We start from the raw sequence: 27,295 nt of genomic DNA, 5'->3' as shown, positions 1-27,295 counted from the left end.
TAGTTACTTCCTCCGACAAATACTGCACACTGCCAGACACGGCAATAGCCAGGTACTGGGAATACAGACATCAGCTGGGTAGACTCCTCCCTTCCCTCAGCCATCCAGGGTCATTATTTTAAGTGATGATTACAAAGTTGTCAAATCACTCCTTCACTAATATGGCGAAAGTGTATTTCTGCATTATAAGAATGAGACAAAATCATTCTTTTTGAGATTTTTTTGTTTTCTTTTTGAGCCGGGAATCTCACTACGTTGCTCAGACTGGTCTTGAACTCCTGGGCTCAAGCAGTCTACCCGTCTCAGCCACCTAGATAGCTGGGATTACAGGTACTCTCAGGTTTAACGCAAGGCTGAGAAAGGTTTTCTGTCAGGAAATCAAGGAAAGACGTGCGTTTCCTCCTGCTCTTGACAGGTGAACATTTATTAATTCTCTTTCTTTGCCACTGGGATCATTCAAATAGAGCAACAAAACCTGACAGAGCTCTGGGTCACTCTGCCTGAGCACCCACTGAGCAGAGTGTGATGAGTTGGGACTAACTTTTAACACTAACTACAGGTCCTGGGACTTTTATGCAGGCCTCTGACCACGGCCATTGAAGTAGGGGTCGCCTGTCCTCTGTGGCTTGATCAAAGGCACACAGGTACACAGGTGTGGCACGGTAGGGAGGAGGACAATGGAGGGGACAGGATTCGGACCAGCCCTCCTGAAGGCCAAGTCCTGGACAAGGCATTCCAATGAGGTGGGGGCGGGGAGTGTGGCCCTGACGCCTCCCAGCAGGGCGCCTCGAGCCCCCATCCCCGCCGCGGCTCGGGCTGCCCTGCCGTCCTGGGTCACAAAGGCGGTTGCCAGGCGCCACGAACAGCGGCCGCCACTTTGGAGCGTGAGACCCTCAGAGTTCAGCAGGTGAGCCCCGGGCCCGGATGGTGGGACTGGGCCCGGGTTCCCACCGCATCGTCCGCCTCAGCCAGAACCTTCTGGTCCCCGCCCCCGGATAGGGACCCAGGAGGCCCAAGCCCCTTCTTCCGGCGGGGAGTGGGAGCCTCTCGCACTCTCGGCAGCTCCAGACCCTCGGGATCTCCGTTTACAGTTCAGGACCTCAGCTGCACTTTGGCGCTAACGCCCTGTTTCCCAGGTGGGGAAATCAAGAGATGGGGTTCCTTGGAATGGGAAGTGGGGTGTGAAGGGGAAACCTTTTTGGCCAGGAGAATCAGGTGTTCCATATCTGGGAGCTATTGAGCAGCTTGAGCAGACTTTGTAGGTTCAAGCCCTTCTGGAGTGGTTGACAGTGACTTCTGGGCGGTGGGGATGGGGTGAACCATCTTTAAACTTTGTGCGAAGAGGTGCAGGGACCTAGGTTTAGAAGCGCTCTCGTCCCATGTTGGTTCTGCCGAATATTTAGGCTGACTCCTGACCTCAAGTGATTGGCCCGCCTTGGCCTCCCAAAGTGCTGCGATTGCAGGCCTGAGCCATGCGCCGCGACCTAGGCTGGACATTTGACAAAGACTTTTACTTCTACCTCTACTTCCTCTTAGAAGATGTGGCAAGAAAAGGATCCGGGGGGCCCGGGCCCGGTGGCTCACGCCTGTAATCCCAGCACTTTGGGAGGCCGAGACGGGCGGATCACGAGGTCAGGAGATCGAGACCATCCTGGCTAACACGGCGAAACCCTGTCTCTACTGAAAATACAAAAAAATTAGCCGGGCGTGGTGGTGGGCGCCTGTAGTCCCAGCTACGGGAGGCTGAGGCAGGAGAATGGCGTGAACCCGGGAGGCGGAGCTTGCAGTGAGCCGAGATCGCGCCACTGCACTCCAGACTGGGCGACAGAGCTAGACTCTGTCTCAAAAAAAAAAAAAAAAAAAAGAAAGAAAAGGATCCTGGGATTAAATACTTTTTTAAATCCCATATTATGGGATTAAAAATATGCTTGACAGCATTCATACCCTCTGCCCGCCTTGCCATGGTGGTGTACCACAGTAGTCCCTCTCTTGGATGTGTGCTCTGAAGGTCAAGATATCAAGCACCAGAAGCCTTTCACAGGGTGTTTGGAATAGATAACTGTCCCTTGGGTGTCCCTTTCTCATTCTAAGGCAGCCCAGATATTTGAACACTTAGTACTTTGCAAAGAGCCTACATAGATCATGAGAAACATACTAGTTGGAGAAAATCAACAAATCCCCCTATACTAACCATTGTCAGGAGCAGGTCTTCGGGTCTGAAATGTCACCAACTTGTTTTCTTTTTTGAGACGGAGTCTCCCTCTGTCACCCAAGCTGGAGTTCAATGGCTTGATCCCAGCTCACCGCAGCCTCTATTCAAGTGATTCTCCTGCTTCGGCCTCCTGAGTACCCGGGATTACAGGCACCCACCACCACGCCTGGCTAATTTTTGTATTTTTAGTAGAGACGGGGTTTCACCCTGTTGGCCAGGCTGGTCTTGAACTCCTGACCTCAAGTGATCCACCCACCTCGGCCTCCCAAAGTGCTGGGATTACAGGTGTGAGCCACTGTGCCCGGCCAACAGTTCTTTTTTTAAAACGAACTTTTCTATCTCACAAACGGCGGCGAAGGTGTCAAAATTTTCACAGTATTTCTGGGGCAATTACTGGATAGGATGAGATCTGCTGCTATCTTCTGTGGGAGAAGAAGGGGCAGAGAAATACACTTGGCTAGAAAGAAAAGGGACCTGCTATGCCCACTAACAAAATAGGTACGTGCTAAAAAAAATTAGCTTCTGAATTTAGTAAAACTTCTTATATACTGGCAATGTTGAAGGAGAATGATGGAAAATTCTAATTTTACTTGCATAAATTTTCAGTTAGCAATATCCTCACAGCCCTTTTTAATCTTCAAAGGAAAAAGAAAATTAAGGTCTTATGGAACCAGTAGGTCTTCCATAGATGGAAAACAAACCAATCAGAAAAACAAATTTAAAACCACACCCACACCTAGAAAAACAAAAATCTTTAACAATTTTTTGACTGGACTTTGGAAGTGTTTTCTCCCAGCCTGGTGTAGCTCCTCTGAGGTGGTATATAAATAACCCAGGGGTCTGCAAGTTGCTCCCTTGTGCTAGAAAATGCAGAGGCCTTTGGGGCCAGGAGATGATCTCAGTAATGAATAGTGAAAGCTAGAGTTGTTTGAAAGGAATAGCATAAGAAATTCTCAAAATAGACAATGCAAGAGGGCTTGTATAAATGCAGATTGCTGGGTCCCACGTGGAGTTTGTTCCTGTTGGTCTCAGGTGGGGCCCAAAAATGTGCATTTCTGCAAGTTTCCAAATGATGCTGAAGCTGCTACTACAGGGTTCATACATCGTGAACCTCACTATATATATATATATATTTTTTTTTTAGATGGAGTCTTGCTCTTTCACCCAGGCTGGAGTGCACTGGTGCGATCTTGACTCAGTGCAACCTCCGCCTCCTGGGTTAAAGCAATTCTCACACCTCAGCCTCCCCACGGAGCTGGGACTACAGGCATGCGCCACCACGCCCGGCTAATTTTTGTATTTTTAGTAGAGACAGGGTTTCACCATGTTGGCCATGCTGGTCTGGAACTCTGACCTCAAGTGATCCACCTGCCTCAGCCTCCTAAAGTGCTGGGATTATAGGCATGAGCCACTGTGTCCAGCCACAAATATTTTTAAGACATGACTTTTCTGAGCTTCTTCTAATCTCAAGTAATAAGGTCTCATCATGAAGTCCCAGAAGCTTCTGTCACCTCAGAAGATAAAGACTCTGTCATTAGCAGCTAACAACACAGCATAGGTCCTAACAGTGGACCTATATTCATTTCAGACAAATCCATTGCCTCATCTATAAAATGGGTTAAGACCTACTTCCAAAGGCTTGTGAAAAAGTTTAATATAAAGTTTTAGTACACATAGCAGTTGCCAGATCAATTCTTGTAATCATTCCCTACTTCCCTTTATTAGAATTACTAATACCTAGGCTGGGCGAAGTGGGTCACGCCTGTAATCCCAGCACTTTGGGAGGTCGAGGCGGGTGGATCACCTGAGGTCAGGAGTTGGAGAGCAGCCTGGCCAACATGGCAAAACTCTGTCACTACAAAAAAATACAGTGAGCCAAGATCGCTCCACTGCACTCCAGCCTGAGTGACAGAGCGAGACTCTTGTCTCAAAAAAGAAAAAATAAAATAAAAGAATTACTAATATCCTAACACCTGTTGGAATCTATTCATGGGAACTATAGAACAAGTTTATGTCTATAGTGAGACAGAGATGGGAATTTGAAAGGCCATGCTCTCATGAAAAGCATGTCAGGGAAATTCCATGCTCTGATTTCCCTCCTTTAGGACTGTCAATGGCAGGATACCAGCTCTGGTCACCATGGACCCCACTGGATGAGAGTTTCCAATGGCTGCGGCACACGACACCTACACCTTCCTCCAAGCACCCATTCAAGGCCTCCCCCTGCTTCCCACACACACCGTCCGACCTTGAAGTGCAGCTGTGCTTTCAAGAGGTCACTCTAGTCCTAGACAGCCCATTCCTGGAATCTGGAGTGAGTCCCAAGTTACCCTGCCACACATCAGAGTTGCGCACGATGAACAACAAAGGACTGGTCAGGAAGCCCCAGCCCATCCGCCTCAGTGGAGTAGATTCTGTCTTTGGCAGGGTTATCACAGCTCAGCCACCAAAGTGGACCGGGACTTTCAGAGTTTCAGACAAGTCAGCCTTTTGCAAAATCATTAGCAGGGAGCACCAGTGGCCCATTGGACTGAAGGAGCCTCAGATTCAGATGACAGTCACTATGTGCAAACAGATGCTGCGCTCTATCCTCTTGCTGTATGCAACTTACAAAAAGTGCACCTTTGCCTTGCAGCACTCCAAATAAAGGGTCCTCATTTGATCCCCATTTATTCACACCATGCCCTTTGGTATGTACCTAAAGCTTACAGAAACCTGTCCATGTAAATGAAACTGTGACATTGTCCCAGCCATCTTGCTTTTGTTTCAAGCAGTGATGATTCAGGAGCCCCTTTCATCCCTTCTCCTCCAAAAAAGGACCAATGATAGAGAACAAGGAAGAACATTCCCATTGTAAGGTTGAACCATTTAGAGTCAAACTAGCATTGACATGTACATGTGATAACCATTAAACAAATGATATAAACCAATGAGCCTAGTGTGAACTCACATAAACACCTACGACCACAATGAATTGGGGGGAAAAGGGGTGTAGAGGAGAAAGATGTATGGATTTCTATGTACCAGGGGATGTCAAAAATCTACAGATATAGGTCAAGGATTAGTTTAAAACCTCCCCCGACCAAAACAATGAAAATAAGAAAAAAAACCCTAACTAACCACACCCTAATACCACTAGAGTGTACAAAAGTGGGTAGAAATACTGATATTAAACAATACTTACAGCCTGGCAAGAAAGATCTTGGTAGCAGCACTGAAGCTAGGCTTTCTGGTAGGCTACATGGAACTCATGAGTCTCCATTTTAGCTGAAATGTCCTCCTAATGTAATTTTGTAGGATTTTCTTGGTTTTTGGAGACAGGGTTTCATTCTGTCATCACGGCTGGAATACAGTAGCATGGTCTTGGCTCACTGCAGCCTCAAACTCCCAGGCTCAAGTGATTCTCCCGCCTCAGCCTCCTGAGTAGCTGGGACTACAGGTGCGGGCCACCATATCTGGCTAATTTTTGTATTATTATTATTTTTTGAGATGGAGTTTTGCTCTTGTTGCCCAGGCTAGAGTGCAGTGGCGCCATCTCGGCTCACCGCAACCTCTGCCTCCCAGGTTCAAGCAATTCTTCTGCCTCAGCCTCCCTAGTAGCTGGGATTACAGGCATGTGCCACCACGCCCAGCTAATTTTGTGTTTTTAGTACAGACAGGGTTTCTCCAGGCTGGTCGGGCTGGTCTCGAACTCCCGACCTCAGGTGATCTGCCCACCTCAGCCTCCCAAAGTGCTGGGATTACAGGCATGAGCCACTGCACCTGGCCATTAATTTTTGTATTTTTTTTTTTTTTAGTAGAGATGGAGTTTCACCACATTGCCCAAGCTGGTCTTGAACTCCTGGACTCAAGCAATGCCTTGGCCTCGGCCTCCCAAAGTGTTGGGATTACAGCGGTGACCCACCGTACCTGGCCTTTGTAGCGTTCTTGTAACTAGGTTAGGTATAACTCAGAAAATGGAAATAAACATTACATATACAAAGTTAACATGAGTTTGATGCTGCTTTTTTATTTTATTTTATTTTGGTCTTTTTTTTTTTTGAGACGGAGTCTCGCTCTGTTGCCCAGTCTGGAGTGCAGTGGCACGATCTTGGCTCACTGCAAGCTCCACCTCCCGGGTTCACACCATTCTCCTGCCTCAGCCTCCCGAGTAGCTGGGACTACAGGCGCCCGCCACCAAGCCCAGCTAATTTTTTGTATTTTTTAGTAGAGACGGGGTTTCACTGTGTTAGCCAGGATGGTCTCGATCTCCTGATCTCCTGGATCTCCTGGATCTCCTGATCCACCCACCTCAGCCTCCCAAAGTGCTGGGATTACAGGCGCGAGCCACCATGCCCGGCTTTTTTTTTTTTTGGTCTTATACTATTACACCAATCAAAAAAATTTTAAAAGCAGCCAAAACATTCCTTTTGACTTTCTTTGGGCACTGACAAGAAATTGAAGTTGGCCGGGAATGGTGGCTCACGCCTGTAATCGTACCACTTTGGGAGGCCGAGGCGGGTAGATCACGAGGTCAGGAATTCAAGACCAGCCTGGTCAATATGGTGAAACCCTGTCTCTACTAAAAAATACAAAGATTAGCCAGGCATGGTGGCGTGTGCCTGTAGTCCCACCTATACAGGAGGCTGAGACAGGAGAATTGTTTGAACCTGGGAGGTGGAGGTTGCAGTGAGCTGAGATCATGCCACTGCACTCCAGCCTGAGCAACAGAGTGAGACTCCGTTTCAAAAAAAAAAAAAAAAGGAAAGAAGATCAAGATCAAGTCAATCCTCCAGAAAGATCAGATATATCTCATCTCAAATGAAGTGGGTTCTTACAATAGGAGACATGATTTTAATCGGCAGAACTATGTTAGCACCAGTCTCCATAATTTCTCTGCACAAATCTCAATTCAATTCCACCTAATCCTTGAATAATGAAGCAAATCCAGAAAGATAAATGAGGCAACTGAGGCAGAACTTAGAACGGAATTTATTTGTAAAATTGGTACAAGCCTAAGTTCTACAATAAATCAGAGTTTCAAAACTAGCTCCCAAAGTCCAGAATCATGACTCAGAGATTTTACTCTGCAGTGTAGCACAGCTGGGTTTATCCAAACCAATAAATAATGCTACATTAGAATCCTGAGCCAGGGACTGTGATGGTGTTAGACAATCCATGATGTCCACAAGTTAATAAAGACCCCACTTTAAGAACAAAATATGGCTGGGAGCGGTGGCTCATGCCTGTAATCCCAGCACTTTGGGAGGCTGAGGCAGGTGGATCATGAGTTCAGGAGATCGAGACCATCTGGCCGACATGGTGAAACCCCGTATCTACTAAAAATACAAAAATTAGCTGGGCATGGTGGCGTGTGCCTGTCGTCCCAGCTACTCAGGAGGCTGAGGCAGGAGAATCGCTTGAACCTAGGAGATGGAGGTTGCAGTGAGCCAAGATTGCAGCACTGCACTCCAGCCTGGGAAACACAGCGAGTCCCCATCTTTTAAAAAAAAAAAAAAAAAAGAGGAACAAAAAAGGATCCTTCCAGTAAGAAAGGCAAACAGCGGATTTCAAACTCTAACACAAAATGATCACAGGCTGGCAGAGACACAGAAGCAGGCAACAATTTATCTGGGGTCTAATCAGACTCATCATAACTCTCATCACTTTCTTGCTCCTTTTCTCCAGCACTTACTTCGTCTTCTTCACCATCCTAAGGGGCAAAGAATAAATAAATAAGCATTTTAGGTTACTGCTCTGGGTGACCTCTGGAATACAGCTCCTAGAGGATACACAACTATACTATTATCACTGTTAAAACTTTTTTTTTTCTTAAAGGAGTCTTGCTCTGTCACCAGGCTGGAATGCAGTGGCGTGATCTCAGCTCACTGCAACCTCTGCCTCCCGGGTTCAAGCGATTCCCCTGACTCAGCCTCCCAAGTAGCTGGGATTACAGGCATGTGCCACCACGCCCGGCTAATTTTTGTATTTTGGTAGAGACGGGGTTTCTCCACATTGGCTAGGCTGGTCTCAAACTCCTGGCCTCAGGTGATCTGCCTGCCTCAGCCTCCCAAAGCGCTGGGATTACAGGCGTGAGCCACTGCGCCCGGCCCAATTTGCATAATTTTAAACAAGCTATGGTCCTCCAGCTCTACTGCATGTATATGACATAGGAACAAAGAGGGCATTCGATATAGAATGAAATATTTATTACAAGTGGTGGTATGGCAGTGCACGGTGGCTCACGCCAAAGTAATCCCAACACTTTGGAAGGCGGAGGCGGGTGGATCATCTGAGGTCAGGAGTTCGAGACCAGCCCGGCCAACATGGTGAAACCCTGTTTCTACTAAATATACGAAAACTAGCCGGGCATGGTGGCGGGCACCTGTAATCCCAGCTACTTGGAAGGCTGAGGCAGGCGAATTGCTTGAACTCAGGAGACAGATTGCAGTGAGCTGAGACTGCACCACTGCATGCTAGCCTGGGCGACAGATGGAGACTCCGTCTCAAAAAAAGAAGTGCTGTGCTGGTGTATCTCAACAGGAATCCAGTACAAAATTCTGTTCTGTCTGGCTTACGATACTAGTATGAGAGATCTGCTTAGGAGAAAGTACCAAACTAATGGGATATTGTCTGCCTCAAATTCTCTGAGAAAAAAGTAGAAGGGGTATATTATACAAATAAAACTGGGGACCATGTAAATAAAATAACTTTTTTATTTTGAGACAGGGTCTCACTCTGTCATCCAGGCTGGAGTGTGATGATGGCTCACTGCAGCCTCCACCTCCTGGGCTTGAGCAACCCTCCCACCTCAGCCTCCTGAGTAGCAGAGACCACAGGCATGCGTCACCATGCCTGGCTAGCTCAAAAAAATTTTTTCTGCAGAGATGGGGTCTCGGGCTGGTCTTGAAATTCTGGGCTTAAGCGGTCCTCCCACCTCAGCCTCACAAAGTGCTACGATTACAGGTGTGAGCCACCCCATCAGGCCAGACTTTTCATACTAAATGATCTTTCTGGATCAGACTCAAATTGCATTACAGACAGAGGCCCCACAGCAGGGGTTCTTAAATCTGAGCTTTTTGGTGTCTATAACCTACCTGAATTGTGACAAAATTTTATAAATGTACACTTTTTTGTTGTTGTTGTTGAGACGGAGTCTCGGTCTGTTGCCCAGGCTGGAGTGCAGTATAGCATGATCTCGGCTCACCACAACCTCCACCTCCCAGGTTCAAGTGATTCTCCTGCCTCAGCCTCCCAAGTAGCTGAGACAACAGGCATGTGCCACCACGCCCAGCTAATTTTTGTATTTTTAGTAGAGATGGGGTTTCACTATGTTGGCCAGGCTGGTCTTGAACTCCTGACCTTGTGATCTGCCCACATCGGCCTCCCAAAGTGCTGGGATTACAGGTGTGAGCCACTGCACCCGGGTTTATTTTTCATTTTTTGTGTGGAGATAGGGTCTTGTTATGTTGTGCAGCTTTGCCTTGAGCTCCCGGGCTCAAGCAATCCTCCTACCTTGGCCTCACAAAGTGCTAGGATTACAAGCATGAGCCACTGCACCAGCCATGTATACATTTTTATTTAGCTTTCTTTAAATTGTCGAAAGCATCTGTACCACAAAAAAGCGTAAGAACTTCTATTTTTATTTCAGTTCTCTAAGGTGGCAGCTTCTGACTCTGTGCTTTGGCTTTCACCAAATGCTTTCACATTTCTATTTTTGTATGTTTCAAATGTGTTTAAATGGTTTAACTCATTCTTCTCAACACTCAGAAAATACTTCGATGACTTCTCCCTTCTAAAATGGTTTCAGATATGAATTCATGGAAAATGAGAGACTATAATGCAGAAAATTGTCAACTCTATAACAAATGCCACAACTCGAGATACTCAGGAGCGATTCTAAGATTGTGTCGTTGTTTTTTCTGGGTCCCAAAAATTATATAAGCACAGAAGCTGTTATGGAGGGAATGGAAATGGGCATAGAAGCATTTGACAATAAACATAAGTAGGCAAAGTTCTGCTCCACCAACTTAGAACAATTAACAAAATGCAACCATCAATGCCAGACTCTGGTGGGTTTTGCAGAGATACCTCAGTGGCTTTGCTCTTGGAGGCCTGGGATGACATGTCATCCTCACTCTCATCTGCTGTGCTCTCCTGGGAATTTTGGGACTTAATCTCTTCACCCTAAATGTGAATGGACCAAGAAAATGGTGGGTTATAATGATCACATTTAGGGTAATAGGAGAGAAGGTTGAGTTTACAGGCAATACAAAGGAAGATATTTTAGCCATTCCAAACACAGCAAACATGGATACCAACTTGTGATTCAGCATCTAGAGGAGGGATACTCAACTCCAGGTTTCTGAGATGTCTGTGGCCCTGATACAATAAGTACTGAACGAAAGGTTCATCTTAGTATGCTAGTATCACACTACATTTTAAAAGGCTAGACTGTATTGGTGACTCTAAGTCGATGCTGAACGTGGTTCTAAAATTTCCCAAATACCTTAAGGTATCTAAGCACTATCACACCAACCACGAATGGCCATGCGGAGGCTAAAGGACAGTACGGTGAGGTGGTTTAAGAACATCAGCTCTGGATTTAGGACTGTTTGGACTCAAACTCTGGCTCCACTCACTCACTGTTGAATGACATTAGGTAAATTACTTAACTTCTCTGAGCTTCAATTTTTATGCAGAAACAATAGTATCTGCCTCATAAGGTTGATGTGAAGAAAGGAAGCTAATTCTCTGTGGTGCTATTTTATATATTTCATATATAATTGACTATAAGACTCAGATATTGTAAGCATGAAAGAAAAGGGCTTATACTACCTTATCTGAAAAATGTTGTAACTCCAAAGTAGTATTATAAACAACACAAGATTTCAGCTAATCAGACAACTAAAAAAACCTTATAAATGCTCATTAGTTAAAATTAGAGATTGTTGCGGGAAGTCAGGGACCCCAAACGGAGGGACCGGCTGAAGCCTTGACAGAAGAACGTGGATTGTGAAGATTTTATGGACATTTATTAGTTCCCCAAATTAATACTTTTGTAATTTCTTATGCCTGTCTTTACTGTAATCTCTAAACATAAATTGTAAAGATTTCATGGACACTTACCACTTCCCCAGTCAATACCCTTGTGATTTCCTATGCCTGTCTTTACTTTAATGTCTTAATCCTGTCAGCCGAGAAGGAGGTATATAGTCTCAGGACCCTGTAATAATTGCGTTAACTACACAAATTGTACAGCATGTGTGTTTGAGCAATATGAAATGTGGGCACCCTGAAAAAAGAACAGGATAACAGCAATTGTTCAGGGAATAGGAGAGATAACCTTAAACTCTGACCGCCGGTGAGCCGGGCGGAACAGAGCCATGTTTCTCTTCCTTCAAAAGCAAATGGGAGAAATATCGCTGAATTCTTTTTCTCAGCATGGAACGTCCCTGAGAAAGAGAATGCGCACCTAGGGGTAGGTCTCTGAACTGGCCCCCCCGGGGTGTACCTGTCTCTTATGGTCGAGATTGCAGAGGTGAAATAAACTCCAGTCTCCTATAGCGCTCCCAGGCTTATTAGGAAGAGGAAATTTCCACCTAATAAATTTTGGTCAGACCCGTTGATCTCAAAACCCTGTCTCCTGATAAGATGTTATCAATGACAGTGGTGCCCAAAACTTCATTAGCAAATTCAATTTCGCCTCGGTCCTGCGGTCATGTGATCTCACCCTGCCTCCACTTGCCTTGTGATATTCTATTACCCTGTTAAGTACTTGATGTCTGTCACCCACACCTATTCGCACACTCCCTCCCCTTCTGAAAATCCCTAATAAAAACTTGCTGTTTTTTGTGGCTTGTGGGGCATCATGGATCCTACCAACGTGTGATGTCTCCCCCGGATGCCCAGCTTTAAAATTTCTCTCTTTTGTACTCTGTCCCTTTATTTCTCAAGCCAGCCGACGCTTAGGAAAATAGAAAAGAACCTACGTGATTATCGGGGCAGGTCCCCCGATAAGAGATTAATTTGTAATTTCTGGAATAAGACAGATTGGCTTAGGGGAAAAAAAATAACAAAAGAAATGTTTGTCCCTATACAAAAATGTTATTATGAATCTACCCTCAGTGGGGCTTAAAGGAGCTCCTCTAGCTGTGGAGAGAGGTTTGTACTGGTCTGACTCCTTTATGTCTGAGGCATTGTTTATATCAATGGCATGTTTTGGTGCCTTGCTGCCTAAGATGAGGGGTGCAGCCTGTGACCAGGGCCCATGAGCAATGTACCATAACTTTAAGAGTTTAAACAGTCACAGACTTAAGAGAAAAGTAGCCTTACTGAGAGACGAAGGCTTAGGTGACCTTCTTTACATGCCATCTGATGCTGTCACAAAGAATAAGAGTGGGGGATTATCACTAGCAGGATCCAAGGCTTACCTGCAAGTCCCGGTTTTTTAGATTGCCCAGCCAGAAAGCCTCTCTACAATTGTTGAGGGTGAGCATAGCTTTGACTCTGCAAACTAACAGTTCCAGGGTCTTTTTGAGCAGAGGCACATGTTGGGTGAGTCTCGTGTCCTGGTGAATCTGAATGGAAATAAATAACATCCATCTTTTGTGAGTTTATCATCATGCCTTCACATTTCTTATAGAAACCTTTGAATGTTGAATAAGAACACAAGCCCTGCCAATATGGGCCAATGGTATGTTCCATCAAACAGGAATAGTTTGGCAGAGTAATCCAAAGAGAATGGCAGCTAAAGAATTCAAAGCCTAGAAGACATACCACCGACACCTCTAGTTCCTCTTCATAACCTCTTACTGGCCGATCATCAATGAATTTACCTAAAATACTCTTGAATATATATTTTACTGATATTAAACAATAGAGTAGCCCTGTTTAGCTAAGAGAATTCCTTAAACATTCACTGTCCAGCTGGGAGGCGGAACTTGCAGTGAGCAGAGATTGCGCCACTGCACTCCGGCCTGGGCTACAAAGCGAGACTCCATCTCAAAAAAAAAAAAAAAAAAAAAAAAAAAATCACTGTTCAGGACCGTATAAATTTAGAACCAGAGGAGGAAGTAAGTAACAGAAACTGGACTCAAGAATCATTTGGTTTGCCAGTGACTGCAGAACTCTAGGGTTCTGTGTTCATTCAGACAAAACGTGACAATACCTCATTAACTATAAGAAGGCTTCAAGTGGAAAAATCCTTTAATGCTAAGAAGTTCTCATAAGACATAGATGAGTTCCTTGAAAGTAAGTGGCACAGATGAAAGCCTCTACAGATGGCTGCTTTAGAGCCACCTCCTGTCTCCTGCAGGATCATCACTTACATCACAGTCCTGTTACCTAGAGGACTTTGCAGAAGTAAACATATACCAGCATTCTATTTCTGTCACCCAAGAAGTTTCTAGAGGAAAAAGAGCTTTGGAGTTTGAATCAAATTTCAGATGCAGAGATTCCCCTCTAGAGGACTGCCCAATCTCAAGGAGAAACTAAGGATTTGCTCTGAATAAACTGCCTTTGGACAGACACAGTCCCAGATATAAAGGAAGAAGGACGGTAGCCCATGGATCCCCCAATAGCAACTGCAGATTAAGCCAACAGGCAGGCTGCTGATAGAACCTGCTCCCCTTCTTACCTTGGAATGCCCACACAGGTGATGAAGCAGCCTTGTGTCCAACTGGAAGGTTTCCAGTAAGCTCAGAACATCTTCCTATAACCAATAAGTTTATAAATGCTCTATGAAATGTCCTGATTTCATTTTAGATTCAAGATACCCTTGCAATCAAAAGCTCCAAAGAGCATAAACTCTGCAGTTTCCAGCCTATGCTGATAATCATCTTAATTTGCCTCTCAAATAGGAGGAATAGCAGCTACCTCTTATTCTCAACTCTCCCATTTCTGTCCCTTGTATCAATCTGAGAGTTATAAGACCTGCATTTTAGTTTTACATAGGTTACCATGTCTCAGTTTTCCCATCTGCAACATTAGGATAAAATACCACCTTCCCTTTCTCTTTCAGGGCTGTGAGGGACCAACCAAATATGGTGAGTATTTTGTTCAACTTGCTAAATATGTATAGGAAATAATGTGATTCTATCCTTACTTCACCACTCTAGCCCTGGATGCCATTGGCTAAAAAACTGTCAAGACTGTTCATTACCACAGCAAAGGGTTTTATGACACAAATGAGCTTTTTTTTTTTTAATCATTTCTGAGAGTATACCTACAGAAGCATAAAGGAATAAGCAAATGACACCCTGATACATGAGGACCTGAGAGTGCAGTAGCACAGTAAAATCAAGCTAAAAGAAAGACCACTGTCAGATCTGGAGAAGAAGTAGAAAGGTGGGTTTGATCCAGAGTGGGCCTGAGGAGTTCAGCCTACTTTGGAATATTCAGTCCGATTTGGGGATCTCTGGCTATAGCTGAAGTGGACCAGAGGAGCCCAGGTAGAACACTCCCAGCCCCACCCAGAAGTCACCACGGACATATCTTCTGAGCAACTCTTCAGTGCATATCTTTGTTCTCTGCTCTTAGCTCTTACCCGGTGTTTTCTAAAACTGAAGTCTAGGAGCGGCATACATTGCTTCAGAAATGCTTCCACAAAGAGACGCCCATACTGAAGAAGAGAGACACACTGTTACCTCTAGCTGAGGTATCTCACTGAAAGGCCCCTGAGGCAGAATAGTCTCATCCAGCCCAAGGGTTTTATTTTCTTATTTATATATATAAAAAACAAATTGGGAAGGGTCCAAAAGGTTTATTTGGAGAATGTAACTTAATACAAAAATCAAATAGGCCTGTTAACTAAGCCCCAGAATTAGGCAGACTTACCTACCACAGATACAGTCGATGGACAGGGAACTTGCTCAGCTTAGGAGTGAGAGCATAGAGTAAAGGGGAGCTCTATCTGAGGATAACTTACTCCCAAGAGGGAAAAACTGGGTAAAGCTGAGAAAGCATATGACCAATTTCTAAATTTCCCAATCAGATAAATGACTCCTCTCTCCAACTCGCCCATCTCCCACATTGCGCAAGGGTGGAGTAAAAAGGGAGAGTGACCAGGAGATAACAAGAATGGGGCACCATCCACTTGGAAGGAAACTTGAGGAGTGGCGAGGTAGCATTCTCCCCATAACATTCCGACTGGACTTCCCATCAAATCTAGGGCTAATACAGGCTATTCCCACAAAAGAGAAGTTTGGCAATTATCAGGATATCAGATGCCACATTTGTAAGGCCACCCATAGACTTTAAAGAAAAATCATCTACTCCTCCTTCCTCCCTTTTGCCTGGTAAGGAATGGCACGGAAGGTAACTACTGCTCCTAAACTCAACTGCCCTGAAGCCATTCCTCCTAGTACTAAGATTCTTACCAAAAGTTTTCAAATTCATAGGAAAACTGGCTTCTCCATTCATCCAACTAGGGTGGGAAAATGCCTTCCCTAAACTGGCATAGATTCTGGAAACTCTGGCTTGTGGGCAAGAAATTGAGCAATTTATCTCAGCTGAGGTCCTCTCTAGAGTGATCCACAGGAAGAATAAATATGAAACAGGGCCCAGTAAATCTCTCACCTTCAAACATACATGCAGAACAGGATGACTATCAAATACCTGGAGAGGTGAAAGACAAGAAACCAAGGCTGAGATCTGCTCCTTTGAGCACTTCAGCCTCTTTCCCGCTGCGCAAAGCACAGCTTTGGGTGCTGTAGAGAATTCTAAAATGGAGGAATGTCAACATTTAAATTAATATTACAAAGCAGAATAAAGTAATTATCACAACTGAAGTTCAAGAAAAGGAAGAGACGAGCAAAGAGAAATAAACTGATTCCAACTGGGAGTGTTGAGAAGATGGCATTATTAGAGGTCCAAAACCTTGATCTGAAGACTTAAGAAAGACTGGATGAGGCTGGGCATGCTGGCTCATGCCTGATATCCCAGCATTTTGGGAGGCTGAGGCTGGTGGATCACTTGAGCCCAGGAGTTCGAGGCCAGCCTGGGGAACAGAATGAGAACCTGTTTCCACAAAAAATAGAAAAATTAGCTGGGTGTGGTGGCATGTTCCTGTAGTCCCAGCTACTCCAGAGGCTTAAGTGGGAAGATTCTTGAGTCTAGGAGGTTGAGGCTGCAGTGAGCTGTGATCACCCTACTGCATTCCAGCCTGGACAACAGAGTGAGACCCTGCCTCAAAAAAAAAAAAAAAAAAAAAAGACATGAAAGAGGTGGAAAGGAGAGACAAGGACATTCTAGGCTGGGGGAACAAGCTGAGCAAAACCACGATGGAGTGGGTGAGAGCACAGTGTGTTTAAAGGAGAACGAGGGCATTCAGGGTTAGAAGAGGGAATGTGCGCTCAGATCATAGAGGATCCAAGGCAAGGTGAAAAAGTGAGGGAATTACAGATGGAAGGAGTCATTAAATAGTATTGTGGCATAAGTAGGAGGAAGGAAGGAAAAGACAAAAAAAAAAAAATGCCTAGTGAGAAAAGGGGTTATCCAGGATGGGTAGGGGGACAAAGGAAGAAGACGACTCAGGAAGAGCAGGCCCCAAGGAAGAGTGGGAAGAGGAGCAAGGAGAGTCCATTTTGGAAGCCAGGACACTTGGTTTCTGCAGTTATTTGGTGAGATGGGTCAAGCAGCCTCCATACTCACCTTTATCAAGTTGATGAGGATACTGAAGTCTCGAACAGCCATGTTCCAGTAGAGGAGTTTCTCTTCATGAATCTGGGGCAGCCAAATATATGGGCACCTCTGAGTCACAGCCAAATACTTCCCTTACTGTATTCCCACTAAGATATAGTTCTTTAATTACATAGCTATACAGATATTTAAGCCAATTATCCTTAGATGTAGCAACCAGTGCATCCACAAGATGGTTTTGAGGCCTGCACATGTTGTGGTAACATTAGAACACCTCATAGGGACAGACTTTCTAAAAAGTTTCCTCTTCAGCAATTCCCAAGTAAGTAAAAGCTTTTGCAACATATACTGGCCATCAGACCAGGTGCAGTGGTTTATGCCTATAATCCCAGCACTTTGGGAGGCTGAGGCGGGAGGATTGCTTGAGCCTATGAGTTCAAGACCAGCCTGAGCAACACGACAAAACCCCGCCTCTACTAAAAATAGAAAAATTAGCCGGGCATGGTGGCGTGCACCTGTGGTCCCAGCTATTTGGGAGGCTGAGGTGGGAGGATCATCTGAGCCCAGAAGGCAAAGGCTGCAGTGAGCCAAGTTTGCACCACTGCACTCCAACCTGGATGTCAGACTCAGACCCTGTCTCAAAAAGAAAAAAAAAGAAAAAACATATACTGGCTGTAGCTTCTCTGCTTCCCTATGCTAGCCCTTTCTCTTACTTGTCTAGCTCCATTCTGGTTAGCAGGCTGCCAAGATCCACAGTATCTCAAACAGGCTGGCTTACCTCATGCCAGTTAGCAAGAGGCAAACTGGGCAGTAGCCAAGGAAAAGAGAGCCCATTCCTCACCTCTAACTAGAGGGAAAGGAAATTAAACTAGGAACTCTTTGAAAAAAAATCCTGAATCTCAGAAACTCAAAACAAAACAAAAACAAAAAACAGCTTAGGAGAAAACTTGGACCCAAGAAATAGAAGAATCAGCAACTACCACCGGGCGCAGTGGCGCACGTCTGTAATCTCAGCACTTTGGGAGGCCGAGGTGGGTGGATCATGAAGTCAGGAGTTCGAGACTAGCCTGGCCAACATGGTGAAACCCTGTCTCTACTAAAAAATATAAAAATTGGCCGGGTGTGGTGGCGCATGCCTGTAATCCCAGCTATTCAGGAGTCTGAGGCAGGAGAATTGCTTGAACCCAGGAGGTGAGGTTGCAGTGAGCCGAGATCATGCCACTGCACTCCAGTCTGGGCAACAGAACAAGCAAGACTCTGTCTCAGAAAAAAAAAAAAAAAAACCAATCAGCAACTTCCAAGTAATCCAAAGTCCACTTCTTGAAGTGACTATTATCTTACTCACCTGCTGCGAGTCGGCTGCTGTGCCAGGCTCAATTTTTTTCACCGTCTTCTCTAGTTCAGCCATCATCACACGGAAGAAAACAACAAAAGTGTGCCTAGAAGACGGGAAAAGCATGCGTGCCCACACCATGATGCACCGCTTAGAACTACCTGGGAAGAACCAGGAACCAAAAGTAGCTTCCTTCCCTACCTCTCTAAATGTCCTTTCACTAGGATCCTTAGTAAGAGGATGGGGGAGCGGAAAGGACTCAGTAATAAGCCCAAGAAGATTGCCTGTCAAACAATGGAATTAACTTTATGAAAGGAGGTGTTATGGTAGTATGGAAAAAGCAATGAAGTAACAGTGAGAAGATCTGAGTTTGAGTCCTGGTTCTATGTTTATTTTATTGCACGTGTAAGCTTGAGAAGTTCTCTAGCTTTCATTTTCCTCAGCAGTAAAATAGGGGCAATGATACCAACCTCACAGAATTATCAAAAGGATCAAATGTGATAAAGTGAAAGTGCTTTATAAACTGAAAAGACTACAAATATTAAGATAACTATTGATATTCTGAGACACACACCCATTAAGTGAGACATACATGTGAGCACCCTGTTCTCAAGATGGCTAAAATATCTCAGCTGGGCACAATGGCTCATGCCTGTAATCCCAACACTTTGGGAGGCCGAGGCAGGCAGATCACCTGAGGTCGGGTTCAAGACTAGCCTGGCCAACATGGTGAAACCCAATCTCTACTAAAAATACAAAAATTAGCCGGGTGTGGTGGTGGGTGCCTGTAATCCCAGTTACTTGAAAGGCTGGGGTAGGAGAATCGTTTGAACCCAGGAGGTGGAGGTTGCAGTGAGCTGAGATTACGCCACTGCACTCCAGCTTGGGTGACAAGTTTTCTCAAAAACAAAACAAAACAATACAAAACAAAAACCACCATGGTCCTCTCAAATATATTAGCTGAGAGCCCTTGAAAGGAATGCATAACAGACTCTCTTTATTGAATGAATGATTATATCTACTGTCTATATCAGAATTAGATGAGGAGGAGCAAGGCAGTTGTGTGGAAGCTATATACGTTGGACAGTGTAATTATGATTCTTTTTTTTTTTTGAGATGGAGTTTCGCTCTTGCTGCCCAGGCTGGAGTGCAATGGCGCGATCCCGGCTCACTGCAACCTCTGCCTCCCAGGTTCAAGCAATTCTCCTACCTCAGCCTCCTAAGTAGCTGGGATTACAGGCATGTGCCACCACGCCTGGCTAATTTTTGTATTTTTAGTAGGGACAGGGTTTCACTATGTTGGCCAGTGGGTCTCAAAACTCCTGACTTCAAGGTGATCCTCCTGCCTCAGCCTCCCAAAGTGCTGGGATTACAGGCGTGTGCCACCGTGCCCAGCCTGATGATGATTCTATCTTAAGGGAAAAACTGGAGGAAAGAACTCCCTTACCTGGTCAGTGTAGGGAATGTGGAGGAAGATGCATCTTTAGGAGAGTTGATCAGTTCTGGGACACCAACGCCAGCAATCTCCTCTATGGCCTTCAGAATGCTGTCTGTGTGCTCCAGGTAGATACTGCATTGAGAGTCAAATATTTGACCCACTAATTAACAAAGTAGAATACAACTACAGATTCCTCCAATTCCTCTATGATCTGAATTAACAATAAGCAGTTAGCTGACAGTATAAAACAGAACCAGAGGATCTTAAGATCCACATGTTCCAAATTGTGTTCATTTTTAACCTACTTCATTGCTTTCAAATTCCCACTAAAAAGGTCATTTGTCCAGTCTCTGACAAACAACAGTAGCAAAATAGAAAAAAGCTATTTGGCTCATTGGAAGAAACCAAACATCTCACCAGAGCAAAGCATGGAGCTGGTCATTAGAGATGTTGCTCTTCTCTTTATCCCCACTTGGCCACACCCGACAGAGGAATTGTCTGGCAAGGGAAGCTGTTAGAAAAGAAGACAAAGGAATCTTACATATGGGAACTTGACCTCATTCTTGCTTTTCAGGTTTTTGAGGATGATTATTGATCAAAAGGATTATTAGTTTAGATTTACTAAGACGTTCCCGGTCTAACAGGCAACTTACAAAAAGCTGTCACGTTCCTGATCCACTGGCCCTTTTGCCAGACATAAACTCATTTGTCTAAGGCTCAACACGTCCCACCCCAACCTCATCTTGAAACACACAAACATGCAAACATGAACATAAATACAGACACACAGAGAAAAGGAATGCTGCTGGGCAGTGGGAAGGCCAATCTTGTTCCTCCTGGGCTGGCCAATAGCAGTGGTCACCTCCAAGATTGAGACCAAACCTTCCCCTTTTAATCAATAGGGAAAAATAAAGGTTTGTTTTGCATTTTTATCTTGCTTTCTGATGTGCTGCCAACTAGGATGAGCTGCATTCTAAGAGCTACAATAAAAGACAGTTTAAGAAAGAGGCCAGGGCTGGGCACACAGTGGCTCACGTCTGTAATCCCAGCACTTTGGGAGGCTGAGGCAGGTGGATCACGAGGTCAGGAGTTCGAGACCAGCCTGACCAACATGGTGAAACCCCATCTCCACTAAAAATACAAAAATTGGCTGGGCACGGTGGTGCGCGCCTGTAATCCCAGCTACTTGAAAGGCTGAGGCAGGAGAATCGTTTGAACCTGGGAGGTAGAGGATTGCAATGAGCCAAGATCGCACCACTGCACTCCAGCCTGGGCGACAGAACGAGACTCTGTCTCAAAAAAAAAGAAAAAGGCCAGGGAAGAGGCCAGTATTTCTTTTACACTTGACCCTGATTTCTCCTTTATCTCCTACTTTATTAACCTCATGATTTATGTCTCGTTTTGTCAAATGTCTCAGATAAATTTTTTTTTTTTGAAAAGGAAGAACATGATTAAACTTAAGCCAAAGAGAAAACTATCTACTCAGCTTGTCTAACCAAACTCAGACTAAGCAATTTTAGCAGAAATCAGTCAGGTTGTTCTGGGAAAATGACCTTCTTGGTATAGCAAGAGGGCCTATCCAAGGTTATGTGGGGATTTACATGTAAAAATGTCCTGGGAAGCCCAAAGTTTATAAGTGTGAGACATTAGTCCTATTCATTAAAAAAAAAAAAAAAAAAAAAAGGATCTGGGCCCATCACCAATTTTTTCTTTGTTCTGAGTAGAAGCTGTCGATTTCTCCAAAATAACCATCAAAAGTCTGATGAGATAAAGAGCACACTGGAAACTGGGAATGCTTTGATGGAAATTCTGCAAGTAATGGAAGCTCTGGCTGTAAGGAGACAAGAAAAACAAACAAATGCAATAGTATCCTATGTGTTACAGATATATTTAAATCCACATGACGTGCCCAAGTCCCTTTAAGTGTTTGACGGCCTAATCAGAATCCTCCTTATTTTCAGGTGCTTTAGTAGCAACCCTCTTCAAGCATCCTGGTAGAAAACCATACCTTTGTATGGAAAAAGCCAGGGCAGAAGACAGCCCCACTGATGGAATGTTGGCCTTGAAGGGGTCATGTATGCTGAGAAACCCAAGCACCACGCTAATATGTACAACCCTAGATAAATTATCTGCTCTTTAAAGCCTTAGGCAATACACTGAAAATAATTTTTAAAATCTGGGTTCACAGGCCGGGCATGGTGGCTTATGCCTGTAATCCTAGCACTTTGCTAGGCTGAGACAGGCAGATCACCTGAGCTCAGGAATTAGAGACCAGCCTGGCCACATGTCGAAAACATCTCTACAAAAATATAAAAATTAGTAGGGTGTGGCAGCATGCGCCTGTAATCCCAGCGTCTTGGGAGGCTGAGGCAGTACAATCACTTGAGCCCAGGAGGTGGAGGTTGCAGTGAGCTGGGATCACTCCAGCCTGGGTGACAAAGTGAGACTCTCTCTCAAAGAAAAAAAAAAGAAGACATAAGGTCCTGACCTATAGACAGGGATGATAAGCACTGACTGCTGACCCAGTGATGGTCTAGGTTACCAAGGGAAGTGAGAGAAAGACCAAGTCACTCTGACTGAAGGGGGAGGGGGCCGAAAGCCATGCCCCTGAGATCATGTCACCTCCCTTGTCCACTGCCTACCCCTCAGCCACATAAGGTCTTCCTACAAGACAAGGGGAAAGAAACAGGCTATCAGTGATAACTAGCTGCTGCCTAATTACCCAAATCTGCTGGGAGACAGTAGGTCCCTGGATAATCAAGAGTTGATTACAGATGGTCAATGTTTTCATCATTATTACTTGAAAAGGCTGAGTTTATGGGCTGATGCATTCATGAAGATTTAGCATGATTATTCAAGGTTTCTAATACTTCAGGATTTATCAGAATACATAGATGAGAAAGCTCATATATGAGGAGAGTAGCTGAAAATAATTTCCTTTACAACTACTGAAAGACACCCAGGTTATTTTAAAGAAAGTTGCCAATCCTGTTCCTAGGAGTTTCTTGGGACAACAATCTTGGCTATGTAGTTATGACTCACCTGAGTAGTTCCTCCAAAGGCTGGCTGTGTTCTCCCTGTTTCAGTCGGCTACTAAGGACATGGAGGGCTGAATACAGTAAATTCTGATTTTCAGGTTGAGAAAATCCACTCCTAAGGAAGTCAAGGTAAGAGGGGTTAGCTTAGTTTCTGGAAAACTACTTGGATAGTATTTAAGGATCCTGGCCTCCAGTCTGTACCATCAATAGTTTAACGGTTTGAAAAAAGAATTGAGAGGTCGGGCGTGGTGGCTCACACCTGTAATCCCAGCACTTCGGGAGGCTGAGGCGGGCGAATCACGAGGTCAACACATGGAGACCATCTTGGCCAACACGGTGAAATCCCGTCTCTACTAAAAATACAAAAATTAGCTGGGTGTGGTGGCGGGCACCTGTAGTCCCAGCTACTCCGGAGGCTGAGGCAGGAGAATCGCTGGAACTCGGGAGGTGGAGGCTGCAGTGAGCCGAGATTGTGCCACTGCACTCCAGCCTGGCGACAGAGCGAGACTCCATCTCAAAAAAAAAAAAGAAAGAAAAAAGAATTGAAATGGAAAGTACTGAAGTACCAAATTCAATCACAGCTCTAAGTATCAGAGTAGAAACTGAAGTACATCCAAAGTAATCTTTCCTGAAGTCTTCATAGGTTTCTTTTCTTCTTTCCTCTTTCTTTTCACAGGGGTGAGCCACCACGCCTGGGCCATAGGTTTATTTTGAAGGGCAAAAAGCTCTCCTTCATTCCCTGTATTTTAGAGATATGTAGTCTTCTTCAAAAATACAGGAATAATTTTGTCAAACTGCTAAATCAATGTCCAGCCCATAGTGGTACTTACCCCTTCTCCTACATTAATGAGTCAAGTCTTGACATTTCTATCTTTGGATTACCTTTCATATTGTCCCTTCCTTTCCAAGCCTAGACCATCATTTTGGCCAGGCCCCTATCAATACATGTGTAGATCATAGTGACACCTTTTGAGTGTTCTTTTTGCATCCCTTTTCAATCTGTCCTGCACTCTGCTGCCAGAAGTGTTTTCTTAAACCACTGCTTTCATTGTATTATGGCTGTGATCATAAAACTCCAAAATGGCTTCCCTGGACAACATTTAAATTATTCTGCCTGACCTTTGAGGCCCAGCACAATCTGACTTCCTAGATCTTCTCCTCTAGGAGCATCTTCTTGATCACCAGTGATAGTCATTCTTCCTTTCAACAAATGTATTCTGAGGGCCTATTAGGTGTCAGGTTTTTGGTCTACCATAGCTTCAATGAGATATAGTTGATGTACAATAAACTTCATGTACTTAAAATGTTGAATTTGGGCCAGGTATGGTGGCTCACGCCTCTAATGCCAGCACTTTGGGAGGCTGAGGCGGGTGGATCACTTGAGCCCAGAGGTTCAAGACCAGCCTGGGGGCAACATGGCGAAACCCCGTCTCTACCAAAGAAAAAAAAAAGGAAAAATCAGCTGGGCATGGTGGTACATGCCTGCAGTCCCAACTGCTTGGGAGGCTGAGGTGGGAGGATTTATAAGCCTGGGAGTCAGAGGTTGCAGTGAGCTGTGATTGTGTTACTACACTCCAGCCTGGGCAACAGAGCAAGACCCTGTCTCAGGGAAAAAAAAAAAAAAAAAAAAAGCCAGGTGTAGTGGCTCACACCTGTAATCCCAGCACTTTGGGAGGCTGAGGTGGGTAGATCACGGGGTCAGGAGTTCAAGACCAGCCTGGCCAAGATGGTGAAACCCCGTCTCTACTAAAAATACAAAAATTAGCCAGGTGCAGTGGCAGGCGCCTGTAATCTCAGCTATTCAGGAGGCTGAGGCAGGAGAATCGCTTGAACCCGGGCGGCAGAGGTTATAGTGAGCCGAGATCGCGCCACTGCACTCCAGCCTGAGCGACAGAGTGAGACTCTGTCTCTCACACACACACAAAAGCATGGGAAACGAGTTTAGAATATACTATGTAAAACCACAGGCTAAATTGCTAAAAATATTCCTGTACCAGACCCTGGTGGATATACCTTTTTTTTTTTTTTTTTTTGAGACGGAGTCTTGCTCTGTCGCCCAGGCTGGAGTGCAGTGGTGTGATCTCGGCTCACTGGAAGCTCCGCCTCCCGGGTTAAGGCCATTCTCCTGCCTCAGCCTCTTGAGTAGCTGGGACTACAGGCGCCTGCAACCACGCTCGGCTAATTTTTTGTATTTTTAGTAGAGACGGAGTTTCACCGTGTTAGCCAGGACGGTCTCGATCTCCTGACCTCATGATCTGCCCGCCTCGGCCTCCCAAAGTGCTGGGATTACAGGCGTGAGCCACTGCGCCTGGTCGGTGGACATATGCTTTCATTTCCCTTGATTAAATACCTAAAGATGGAATGGCTGAGTCACATGGTAGGTGCATGTCTAGCTTTTTAAGAAACTACCAAACTATTTCCCAATATGGATGTACCATTGTAAAGTCCCCCTAGAAGCATGTGAGAGCTCCAGTTGTTCCACCTTCTCACCAACACTTGGCATGCTAAGTCTTTTTGATGTAGCTATGCTAGTGAGTGTGTTGTGCTATCTCATTGTGCTTTTAATTTGCATTTCCTTAAGAAGTAATAAACATCCTTTCATGTATTTATTTTAATTGTTGTTTTTATAATTTTTAGAGATGGTTTATTTTTTGTGTTAACTTCACTGGGCCATGGGGCCCAGATTTCTTTTTTTTTTTGAGATGGGGTCTGGTTCTGTTGCCCAGGTTGGAGTGCAGTGTTGCAATCTTGGCTCACTGCAACCTCTGCCTCACAGGCTCAAGCCATCCTGTCACCTCAGCCTCCTGAGTAGCTGGGACTACAGATGCATGCCACCATGCCCAGATAATTTTTGTATTTTTTATGGAGACAGGGTTTTGCCATGCTTCCCAGGCTGGTCTCGAACTCCTGAGCTCAAGTGATCCACCCACCTTGGCCTCCCAAACTGTTGGGATTACAGGCATAAGCCACGATGTCAGGCCCCTTTCACATGTTTATTTGCCATCTATAAGTCTCTTTGATAAATTGTTCAAAGTTTTTGTCAGGCACTGCTTTTAAGTAATGAGGATATAAAAATGACAGACATCTGCCTTCATGGAGCTCAGAGTCTAGCAGGAAAGACTGATGAACAAGTAATTATAATAAAATGAGATTAAGTTTTATCACGAACGGATACCAGAGTGTTAGAAGAGAACTGGGGGTTAGAGAGGCAGGATGGATGCTTAAGTTCAGATCTCAAGAGATGTGATGAGTCAGAAAAAGCTGGGGATCAAGAAGAGTGGGGGTCCTGGCAGGAGAATGAACATGTGCAAAGCCTCCCACGTAAAAGCTATATAGGGTGCTCAAATTAATTCAGTGAGGCTGGAGGCAGAGTATAACATAATAAGTGGAATAGCAGGAGTCAGAAGAAGACCCAGAGGCTAGGTAAGAGAGTTTTAACTCAAGAAAAATCTAAGAGCAATCAGAAATCAAAATTGGGATAGGATCAAATTGGGTTTATGTTAGGAAGATCACTCTTACTGCCATGTGAAGAATGGACTGAGAGAGGCCAAGTGTGAACCTAGCCCAGTCCAGGTTGAGAGATAATGGGAGTCTGGAAGCAGTGGAGAAACAGGGACAGATGGCTATCTAGATGTTATTTATAACAGAAAATAAAATCAACAGGATTTGGCAATCAGATGTGGGAAAAAGATGGTGGAGAGCAGAGGGAGGGACAAAGAATAACTCCTGGTTTCTGGTTCAGGCAACTGGTGGTACCATTTACTAAGCCAGGCAAAGCTGAAGGAGCATGCTAGGGATGACATATTCCATTTTGGATGTGGAGTGTGAGGTGTCAATGCCACATCTAAGGAGGTGTTGAGTAGGCAGTTGGATATAAATGCCTATAGCTCAGAAAATAAATTTTGGCTAAATTTAAGCTTGGGTAGGATTGACCAGAAATCTTGTATAATGAGAACAGAGAGCCCAACGCCTGTCCCTGAGGAACAAAAGTACTTAAGGGGCACACCTCCCTTAGTTCTACTTTTGTTCATGTTGTACCTTCCACTTCCTTCCGTTATCTCTCTAAAGGCCATGTACCCTTCTGGGGTTCCCTTGAGTCCCACTGTTTCCATGAAGGTATCATGGAATAGCCCAGCTCACAGTGTTCAGCTCATCACCAAACAATCTGGAATTAAAGCATGCTAAAGGAAACTGGACTAAGGATCAGATGGCCACATCTGTTATCAGCTCATCAGCAAGTCACCTAAATCTGTCAAATGGGTTAACATAGTGGCTCCAAAGGACTCAGAGGGTACAAGATCAAATGAAATAATACAGACAAAAACACTCCCACAAAATTAATGAACCATATTCACATAAGATTTTTGAACCTTTTCTTTCTTTTCTACATTTCAGTGCCTTGGTGACTGTCAAGTAAAAGCAAGTATATACTCAGTTCTCTCCACACTTCCCACATACTTACCAAGCAAAAAGTCCATGAAAAATCTGCAGCAGCCTCTGATAGCAGGAAGACATTATGTGGTACTCCTGAACTTTCACTGCTGGTCCATCAACTACACCGTGATTCTCAGCAGCTAAACACTAAAAATAAAAATGATTTTAGGACAGTTGCTTCAGTAATTGTCCTCATTTTCCTTTTTCTCAGCCAAAAATGA

General features: G+C 44.7%; 2 protein-coding genes and 1 long non-coding RNA gene across 24 annotated transcripts in view; 2 read left to right on the top strand and 1 right to left on the bottom strand.

The window, feature by feature from the left end:
- Positions 1-821: 821 nt before the first annotated feature.
- On the top strand, positions 822-5,142 carry FANCD2OS (FANCD2 opposite strand). Of its 2 annotated transcripts, none has more exons than XM_003950027.5 (2): positions 822-907; positions 4,318-5,142. In XM_003950027.5, exon 2 carries the CDS (start codon positions 4,326-4,328, stop codon positions 4,857-4,859), a length of 534 nt encoding a protein of 177 aa, XP_003950076.1. In that variant the 5' UTR covers positions 822-907; positions 4,318-4,325; the 3' UTR covers positions 4,860-5,142. The 2 variants fall into 2 exon arrangements, with proteins under 2 accessions (XP_003950076.1, XP_001151231.1); XM_001151231.7 differs by having other exon boundaries at positions 851-1,136.
- Positions 5,143-7,167: 2,025 nt separating this feature from the next.
- FANCD2 (FA complementation group D2) overlaps positions 7,168-27,295 on the bottom strand; it is an 83,335-nt gene continuing 63,207 nt past the window's right edge. For 14 of the 21 annotated variants that reach the window (XM_054681460.2, XM_063805393.1, XM_054681465.2 and 11 more), the window contains 13 exons: positions 27,103-27,221; positions 22,645-22,755; positions 21,303-21,433; positions 20,020-20,113; positions 19,612-19,734; positions 18,177-18,270; positions 16,844-16,915; positions 15,770-15,808; positions 14,739-14,813; positions 13,830-13,904; positions 12,625-12,771; positions 10,283-10,378; positions 7,168-7,904 (listed from right to left, as the gene is read on the bottom strand). In XM_054681460.2, coding sequence (XP_054537435.1) covers positions 7,830-7,904; positions 10,283-10,378; positions 12,625-12,771; positions 13,830-13,904; positions 14,739-14,813; positions 15,770-15,808; positions 16,844-16,915; positions 18,177-18,270; positions 19,612-19,734; positions 20,020-20,113; positions 21,303-21,433; positions 22,645-22,755; positions 27,103-27,221 — 1,251 coding nt within the window. In that variant the 3' untranslated portion in view covers positions 7,168-7,829. Of the gene's footprint in view, positions 7,905-10,042; positions 10,379-12,624; positions 12,772-13,829; positions 13,905-14,738; positions 14,814-15,769; positions 15,809-16,843; positions 16,916-18,176; positions 18,271-18,310; positions 18,449-19,611; positions 19,735-20,019; positions 20,114-21,302; positions 21,434-22,644; positions 22,756-27,102; positions 27,222-27,295 lie in introns of those variants that run through there. The other 7 variants (XM_054681463.2, XM_063805392.1, XM_024355310.3 and 4 more) reach the window with 5 other exon arrangements.
- On the top strand, positions 22,688-27,250 carry LOC134809428 (uncharacterized). The gene is made up of 2 exons (XR_010155109.1): positions 22,688-22,769; positions 27,036-27,250. It is a non-coding gene; the product is annotated as an uncharacterized LOC134809428 (long non-coding RNA).

Source organism: Pan troglodytes, chromosome 2 (assembly GCF_028858775.2).
Source record: "Pan troglodytes isolate AG18354 chromosome 2, NHGRI_mPanTro3-v2.0_pri, whole genome shotgun sequence".
NCBI lineage: Eukaryota > Metazoa > Chordata > Mammalia > Primates > Hominidae > Pan > Pan troglodytes.
This window is presented reverse-complemented; position numbering and strand designations above follow the sequence as displayed.

Excerpts from the sequence above, each read along its gene's own strand:
- FANCD2OS (XM_003950027.5), top strand. The coding sequence starts at position 4,326 with ATGGCAGGATACCAGCTCTGGTCACCATGGACCCCACTGGATGAGAGT.